This window comes from Pinus tabuliformis, chromosome J (assembly GCF_031772625.1).
Source record: "Pinus tabuliformis cultivar Carrire ecotype Pingquan chromosome J, CPIR1, whole genome shotgun sequence".
Taxonomy (NCBI): domain Eukaryota; kingdom Viridiplantae; phylum Streptophyta; class Pinopsida; order Pinales; family Pinaceae; genus Pinus; species Pinus tabuliformis.
The window spans coordinates 1,452,503,515-1,452,512,693 of record NC_142295.1 but is presented as its reverse complement, the minus strand read 5'-3'; the positions used below and the strand labels follow the sequence as shown (position 1 = coordinate 1,452,512,693).

The window sequence follows — 9,179 nt, the reverse complement described above, 5'->3', positions numbered from 1 at the left end:
GAAACCAGCCATATAGATGAAAGAACTCCAATCCCTACCAATCTTCTGCAAACCATCCAGCACTAACAGTTTAACTAGGCCATGATGAAACAATGATGTCTCACAATCATCCTTCCTCAGTTGGATTTTGTCACACATCTTGCTGAGGCTTCTAAACAAGTAAAATGGGAGGTCTATAGATGCTTTACCCGTGAAATGAAGCAACAACTTGAAATGATAGGAATAAACTTTGTTATATCTGCCCTCACAAGTTAAATACTTTTGAATACAAGTAAGAAGCATAGCATAACTCTCCTTAACATAACTTCTAGGTACAGCCTTGGTATAATCTTCATTCACATAGGCTTCCTTCAAGAATACTTTACAGGGGCTCATATAAAATTTGAAATTTTTGAACCACTCCTGCCCTCCTCTAGGAATCTCAGTTACCCTAGCAATAGCCTCTGGAGATACTGGGAATTCTAACACAGATACCTTGGAACTTAAACCTGTAAAATTCAAAGCGAATTCTTTTGTTACCTGAGTGTGTCCTCCCTTTAACTTTTCATAGAAACTCCAGCAACCAGCGTCTTTGAAGGCCTTTTTAACACCTTCATCCCTCAATGTCAGGTCCAATCCTTCGGGTTCTGCCCTTTGACACCTTCCAGACCGATGCTCCTTCTTCTCCATTATGCTTTGAAAACTTTTGCACAGAGAAACACCGGCAGTCTCAACTCGAAAAGCAAATTCAAACTTTAGAACGCAGGCTCGCTTGCAATGCAGCTCTCTTGAAAAAGAAACTCGGGCTCTTTTCAATTTGAATATCTTAACATATAAGTTGGCCACTTCGTGTAATACTTAACAAAACATCATGACACAACTATGCATGACAAAAACATTTGAATGAACTTGATGTGCATGACTATGAACCTATTGGTGGAATGATGGCTCGTAAGTGCTTGGAAGGTACAATAACTGACAACAACCGACCGGACACAATGACTCATCCCCGGACATGACATTTCGAAGATCTGCGCTGCAAAATCCCCGAATCCGCGATTTCGTAGCGCAGACAGTTATAACTTAGCGACATGTGCTGCGAAATGGCTGGCGCTACGAAAAGGCTAAAACATTATTGTGCTTCAAAATCAGCCAATCAAACTACGCTACGAAACTGCGAAAAGGACAAATGACATGCGCTATGAAACTGCGAAAAGGACAAATGACATATACGAGATAAGACACATCTTAATCAATCATAATGGAGGATGATTAATGGTTTTGAAAATGATTCTCATTGATATCATTGAAAAACATGACCCCTTAAGTAGTTAATATAGGATAACAACCATTTGACATCCATTTTTAACAATGAAGTTTTGGATTCAAATTATATACATGTGACTGCAGTTCTCAGTGATAACAGGAGTAATGCTTAAAGCGAGAATAATTTTATTGAAACAAAAATCAGGAGTCCAATGGTAGCAAGAAAGGAAAAGAAACACTCATTTTTTCCACACACCAATGATTAATCACTAACAAAAAAAATTAGATATCAAGCATCAAATCTACCACCAACCTCAAAATCAAAAACCATGTTGAAATCACTCATGAGTTGCTTAACCATTTTCAAACCCTCGTAACTGAGCTCACCCTTGACAGAAGGTTGACCATTAGAAAAATCACTAGAAACATACCCAAAATTGTCACCAAAGCGTATAATGACCTATTTTGACCACGAAATAGGTGGAAATTGTAGTAGTGGACATGCCTAAATGAAATTCTCTAGGTCTCGATGGGCTAACTATAATATTTTACCAATCTTGTTGGCCAATTTTGTGTCAGGATATATGGCAAATAGTATAAGACTCTAGATGCTCCTCCTCAATCCTCTCAACCGTATATGTCACATTCATTACAATAATCCCCAAATCATCAAGAGCCAAATCTTCTCACTATCATCCCATTTCCCTTTGTGACATCATATACAAAATCATCTCCAGTGTCATTGCCAACAAACTAAATCCCATCATCCTCTCTCTCATTTCCTTAGAGAAAACAAGATACCTGGAAGGAAAGAAAATAATGAATAGTGTAATCCTTGCACATGAACGCATCCACTCTCTTAAATCCACCAAAACCCTAAGTATGATCATCAAGCTTGACATGCCTAAAGCCTTTGAGAAGCTCATTTGGTAATTCATCTTTCAGATACTTGTATCCTTTGGACGCGAAGAAAGATGGATTCATTAGATACTTTCCCTCATCACAAAAGCCTTCTTCTCCATCTTAGTCGATGACACTGCCTTCATTCATTTCGTTACTTGAAGAGGCATTAGGAAAGGGGATGCCATCTCTCCTTATATTTTTCTCCCAATGGTTGAAGGCCTTGACCGCTCAATCTCTGTTTCCCTCCAAGATGGACTCTGAAGGTCCCCCTTTAGGATCTTCAATTCATTCTTCCACTCATCATCAATTTTTGGTTGACACTTTGCTAATGGGCACTCCCACTATCAAGGAAGTGGCAACCTTAAATCACATCGTTACTACATTCTCTAATTCATCTAGAACTTCCATTAACTTAGCCAAATCCCAGATATTTTTCTTTAACACTCCACTAGTTATTCAAACTCACATTTTTAGGCCTCTTAGATTTCAAAAGAGCTTCATTTTGGCCAAATATTTGGGTGTCTCTCTCACTAACTACCCTCTTAGGAAAATCACTTGGGAGAATCTTCTTCAAAAAATTGAAGCTCATCTTTCCTGCTGGACCTTCTACTTATTAAATTTGTAGGGTACTTCGCCCTCCTCAAATCAATTTTTCAATCCTTACCTATTTATCTCTTATCCATTTTTTCTTCTCTAAAGGCCATTCTCAACGATATACAAAACATTTAGCAATTCTTCCACTTGGGGGGTGCTAAGAGAGAAAAAATGTGGGCTCTCACTACTTGGGACAAAATTTGCTAACCAAAGCTTCAAGGTGGATTTGTACCAAGAGCTCCAAAAACTCTTAGTAAAGAACTCAACACAAAAAAATGGTAGAGATAGATCAATAATCCATAATCCCTCTGATGTAAGATGTGGAGACACAAATACACCCCAAACATTCAAGAATTACAACTCGAATTGATAGGTAATATCTTTTGGGAAGTAAGAAATGGTTAAAGCATGCTATTCTCGGAGGACTATTGGCACTAATGGCCAAAATTATCTTATAAAAATCATCTCAATCCTATCAAATACTCTCTTCTCGCCCAAGGACTAACCTCTTTTTTTACTACTAGGGATCTTCCTCTTCTCATTCTTCTTAGTGGTGCAACTGGATAGATTGTACCAATTTGTTAGAGTTGGGTTCCTGTTCTAGTTGATCGGAAAAGTATTGTTCAAGGAGGAACATATATTCTTTGTTGGGTGCGTTAACATAAAGGAAATTTCAGCCTCTCATAAGCTTGTAGCCTCCTTTCCCCTAATAATCCTAATGAATATTGTAGCATGTGGGAAAAGCTATGGTATCTCAGACATTGGCCTAAAACTACCCTCTTCTTACAGATTTTATTTTGGAGCAAAACTCTTACTTGGGACAAGATTCAACGTCATGGATTCTATGAAATTTCAATCTACTCCCTTAGCCTCTCTAATTTTAAATCTAGTAATCACCTCTTCAACATCAATAGTTACCTTGCTTCCCTCTTACACAATATTTCCATCTGATTCCATCAATCTGATCACAATCCTACAAGTATCACCTCTACTTTGCATTCATGTTTAGCCTCTTCCTTTACAAATCCCATCACAATAAATTTTGTAACAAGCTCCCAGGTTTCCTTCATTAGAATACTCCAAAAGAGAAAGATTTTTGAAAAACAACACTATCTCTTTTCACAATCTCTAGCAAATTATTCTCAACAACCTAAGGAAATCAATTATTTTTCTTTCTTGGGATGATAAGGACTGGGTTCTGATCCGAGGGCGAAAATAGGGTTTCCAATGTACTGATACCATTGCAGGGCTAGAAGTGGTATTCTCTCGTTTCGCAGCACTGTATCGCAAAGGTCACGAGCTGACCGATCGAATGGGGGCAGAGGGGTCCAGTGGGACCCCTACTGTCAAACAGATAATCATGCAGAAGCAGAGGCAAAATAAGAAGGAAGGGGTCAGGATTTCTTGGCTTGACAATAACAAGCAGAACGGTAAGAGGAATAAGGAGAAAATACAAGGGGAAACTGACAAGCCAGACATCTCAATGGAAGGCAAAGGCACAGTGGGTGAAAGCCTGACAGGAACTAAAGACAAAATCACCTCAATAATTAAATCATCAGAAAATGAGGAACGACAAGCTGAAGAAGACAGGGAGCAAACAGATAATAGGCAAGGAAAGCCGGAAAAGGAGGGGGAGACAAGCACAAGACCCAATAAAAACTCTTCATCAAATGGGGTCTGCAAACCAAAAAAGACCAATAACCTCAGGGTAGTAATAACTGACCCAGAGATTCAGGCATACAGAGAGCACATGGCAGAACATGCGGTCATTTGCAAATTTATGGGCATTTGGCCATCTGAAAGGACTCTTTGTCACTGGATCAGACAACAATGGAAGCCGAGGGGGGATGTTAAGCTTCATTTGGGAGCCAAGGGCTTCTTCACAGTTTTATTCTCCAACCTAGAAGACAAGGATAGAATTTTCGAGGGTGGCCCATACTTTTTGGCTTCAGCTGGTCTGTACATGCGACCATGGAAACCAAACTTCGCCCCAGAGAAAGAATCTTTCACCCAAGTCCCAGTCTGGATTCGTTTGTTCTCTCTCCCAATAGATTATTGGGGTCTGAATGCCTTGAAACAAATTGGTGACCAGCTGGGAACATTCATCAAGGCCTCGGAAGCAACTTTACAAAAGAGATATACATCTTACGCCAGAATATGTGTTGAAATGGACGTTTCCGGGGCACTGCATGAAGGGCTCTGGCTGGAATACAGGGACGAGGATTACTTTCAGGCCGTAGATTATGAGCAGATTCCCTTCCGGTGCCGCAAGTGTCATGAACATGGGCATTTGTTGAGAGATTTCCCTCTAATTAGGAAGGAAGAAGAGACTGAAACAACACAAGACTACAAAGATAAAGAAACATTCATAAAACCTAAGTCTAGACAGAGAGAAAACAGAAGGAAGAATAATAAAGGTAATACAGACAGAAACAACCACAACAACTCTTTTGTGATCTTAGATCTTGAAACAGATTCGGAGGACAAGCTCAAAACCCTAACATCAGATGCAGGGCATGATGAAAAGGGAGAACCAACCAGGGAAGGAACGGAGGAAGGGGACCTCAACAATGAATTTCAAATACAGAAGAGAACAGAGGAAACAGAAGAAGAAACTGACATGCTTACCAGTGATGGTGGAAGTGAGGATCAAGAATGGGAAGAGGCGCTAGCGAGGGAGGGGATGAACCTACCAGTAATTGCAGAGAACTGGAAGGCCCGAGGAATAGAGAATGCACCGGAAGAAGAAATCAGGAAGATAAACGACCTGTTCATAGCAAGGCAAAAAGCAGAATTAGAAAAGCAAAATAGGAAGCTAGGTATAGTAAAAGGCAATAGCTTCCATTCGAAAAGTCTCTTATGGAAATCATCTAGCTCAAAGCAGAAGAAAAGAAGAGGTCGTAGAAGCAGTGGTGAAGTTCTACAAGAGCTAGGCATGATAATGATAAACTCAGGGAAGATGAAAGCGCTTAGCGCCTTCCAGTCCTTCCAATGAAAATTAGTTAAACATGAAGATCATCTCGTGGAATGCAAGAGGGCTTAATAGCCAGGCAAAACATAGAATCTTAAAGCGGAAAATCCAGAAATACAGACCGGAAATTATGTTCTTACAAGAAACTAAATGCAGCAGCTCTAGCATCAACAGTTTTTGTAGGAAGCTTAGGAGAAATTTAGAAGTTTTAGAGATTGAGAGCCATGGACGAGAAGGAGGTCTTGCAACTATTTGGGATACAAGGGAAATCCAGATTTTATCTGCTGAGGCGAACAAACACTTCATAGCGGTGGATTTTCAACCCACAGGTAACTCTGGGTCTTTCCTTTGCATCAACATTTATGGTCCTCAGAAATTAGAAGATAAAATAAATTTTTTGAATTCAATAACCAAACTCATTGAAAGATATCCAAGGTCTAAGTGCATACTGGGGGGTGATTTCAATATGATAACCACCCTTCTGGAAAAAAAAGGGGGTCTAAGGAAACTTAATAGGGACGCGGAAGCCTTTACAAGTTTCATTGAAACTGTCAAAATGGTAGACATATACCCCAAGAGTGGCATGTTCACCTGGAACAACAGAAGGGGGGGAGAAAGGTTGATAGCTTCTCGCTTGGATAGATTTTTAATCTCAGAAAGCATTATCATGGATGGTATAACAGCAGAATCAGATATCCTTCCCAGTGGTGGGTCGGATCATTGGTCGATCTCGCTTATTGTTGAAGTTCAGGGCACTCCAAGGAATAAACCATTCAGATTTGAAAAATTTTGGTTAGACCACCCTAACTTCCTCGAGATGGTTGAGAAATGGTGGTCTGAACCATTGGAGGCAAGAGGCTCCAAAATGTTTAATTTACAAAAGAGGCTGAAAGCAACTAAAGAAAAGATAAAAGAATAGAACAGAACGGTTTTGGGAAATATATTCCAGGAGAAAGCCAATTTAGAGAACAAATTGGAACAAATTCATAGAGATGGAGCAGCAGGAAACTACAGTGTCGAAGCGTTTGAGCAGGAAAAAGTTCTCTCACAACAGTGGCATAGAAGACGTATACAAGAAGAGGTACTTTGGAAATAGAAATCGAGAGTCCAGTGGCTAAAAGAGGGGGAGCAGAATACAAAATTTTTTCACAGGTCGGCTCTAGACCATAGAAGTGCTAACAGGATTCTTGAGCTGAAAAACAATGCAGGGGAGATATTAAAGAATCACAACGATATATCTGCTCTGCTCTCGGATCACTTCAGCTCAATTGCACAGGAACCGCCTATAAACAGAGAGGAGGCCATCAAGGAACTTATAATAGCCATTCCTAAATCCATTACCTCAGATCAGAATTGGGCCCTTTGTAGGGAAATCTCTCTAGAGGAAGTGGAGGAGGCAATCAGGAGTATATGCCTAATGATAAAGCACCAGGTCCAGATGGATTTACCATCAACTTCTACAAGGCCTGTTGGAACACTGTTAAGCAGGAGGTCTGGGAGGTAGTTGAGGACTCCAGACGCTCAGGTACTATTCTAAAATCCATCAACTCCACCTTTTTAGCGCTCATTCCTAAGGAGGAAGAAGCAAAGACACCTGATAAATTCAGACCTATTGCCCTATGTAATGTTATCTATAAAATTATTTCAAAAGTCATAGCTAATAGACTAAAGTCGATTCTTCCTGGTATCATTTCGGAAGAGCAATCGGGCTACGTTGAGGGCAGACAAATTCTAGATAACATCTTGTTAGCGCAGGAGATGATTCACTCACTTCATTCGAGAAAAGAAGCAGGAATGCTAATGCAATTAGATTTATCAAAAGCTTATGACAAAGTAAGCTGGAGATACCTTGAAGCTGTTTTGGATGCATTCGGTTTCTGCAGGACCTGGATCAAGTGGATACTTGCTCTCATCAAATCTCCAAGATATTCAATCCTTGTCAATGGCGCTCCCTCAGCTCCTTTTACTCCTTCGCGGGGAATAAGACAGGGGGATCCCCTATCCCCTTTCCTATTCGTAATCCTAATGGAAGGACTAAGCAGAATCATAGCCAAGAAGAAAGCAGAAGGATCTATAAAAGGTCTGCAACCGATAAGATCGTTACCAGCCACAACACATCAACAGTTCGTGGACGATACCATGTTACATGGTACCCCCACTGTGAAGGAGGCTATGGCTTACAGGGGTATCCTTGATCTCTTTAGCCGAGCCTCTGGCATGGAGATTAATTTTTCTAAATCCACTATTTTCTTTTTCAACACTCATCCGGCAGTTCAAACTCACTTGTCATAGCTTCTTGGATTTAGGATTGGCTCCGTGCCTTCAAAATATCTAGGGGCTCCCCTGACTCTGAAACCTTGGCAGAAAACTCACTGGGAGAAGGTTCTAGCCAACATGGAGAAAAAGTGCAAGCACTGGACGCACAGAGCCCTAAACCTGGCGGGTAGACTCATCTTAACCAAGGCTGTTCTGCAGGCAATTCCGCAATATTTACTTTCTATGCTTCCAGCTCCCAAGGGCATTCTGCAACAAATGAGAAACATACAGAGATCCTTTCTATGGAATGGGAATGGGGATAAGAAGAAATGGGCGTTGGTGGCATGGAATAAGTTATGCCAGCCAAAGTCTATGGGGGGACTGAACCTAGTCGATCCTTCAGTGGTCAACAGAATCTGTGGAGCTAAGATTTGGTGGAAATGGATTAAAGAACCCAATTTACCTTGGGCGAGGCATTGGAAGGAAAAATATACTCCAAACTGTGATACTCAGGACCTCATAAGACTACAGGAAGTCCCGGAAGGCTCGGCAATATGGAACCATGCCAGGAATAACAGGAGCTTAGTACAGGAGCACAACTTTTGGGAGATTCACAATGGAAGGCTTGCCATGTTCTGGGAAGATGCATGGCAACAATTCCCTAAACTGGATACCCCAGAGTTATCTACCCTCAAGCATACAAGTCAAAACGATGGTGGATTCAGAGTTAATCAATATTGGATTCAAAGCAGTAGGGATCAGATTTGGAGGGACTGGATTAATTTAATTCCTGGGAACACAGAGGAGAACAACGAAAGCTTTCAACAACTCAATAAGAGAATCCTCAAAAGAAAGATTCGGAAAACTGAAGAGGATGATAAGATAAGATGGGGTTTAAAAGGTATTGGTAATTTTTCATTAAAAGAAGCTAGGGACATAATAGAAAAGGAAGAACAGGTAGAAGCCGTGCCCTGGTGCAGCAAAGTTTGGGACAGCCTATTCTGGCCGAAAATCAGGACTTTCCTTTGGCTTCTAATGAGAAACAAGACTTTAACTTGGGACAACTTGTGCAAGAAAGGTTTCAGGGGACCCTCAAGATGCCCTATGTGCCTCGTCGCAGAGGAATCTATAAACCACCTGTTTAATGCTTGTGAATGGGCAAATCAGTTATGGAGCTGGATGGAAGGAATTCTCAGTAGTTCTGATCGAG

The 9,179-nt window shown here is 40.7% G+C and overlaps 1 protein-coding gene across 1 annotated transcript; it reads left to right on the top strand.

Moving 5' to 3' along the window:
* The first annotated feature begins 5,750 nt into the window (after nucleotides 1-5,750).
* On the top strand, nucleotides 5,751-8,005 carry LOC149232843 (uncharacterized). The gene is made up of 3 exons (XM_089382012.1): nucleotides 5,751-6,563; nucleotides 6,663-6,794; nucleotides 7,082-8,005. The coding sequence occupies exons 1-3, from the start codon at nucleotides 5,751-5,753 to the stop codon at nucleotides 8,003-8,005; spliced, it is 1,869 nt and encodes a 622-aa protein (XP_089238138.1).
* Nucleotides 8,006-9,179: the final 1,174 nt, after the last annotated feature.

Bases quoted from the DNA above. Each gene is read 5' to 3' on its own strand.
- LOC149232843 (XM_089382012.1), top strand. From the start codon at position 5,751: ATGAAGATCATCTCGTGGAATGCAAGAGGGCTTAATAGCCAGGCAAAA. The intron at 6,564-6,662 runs GCAAGAGGCTCC...AATATATTCCAG, and splicing joins GGTGGTCTGAACCATTGGAG to GAGAAAGCCAATTTAGAGAA. The intron at 6,795-7,081 runs GTACTTTGGAAA...GGCCCTTTGTAG, and splicing joins GAAGACGTATACAAGAAGAG to GGAAATCTCTCTAGAGGAAG.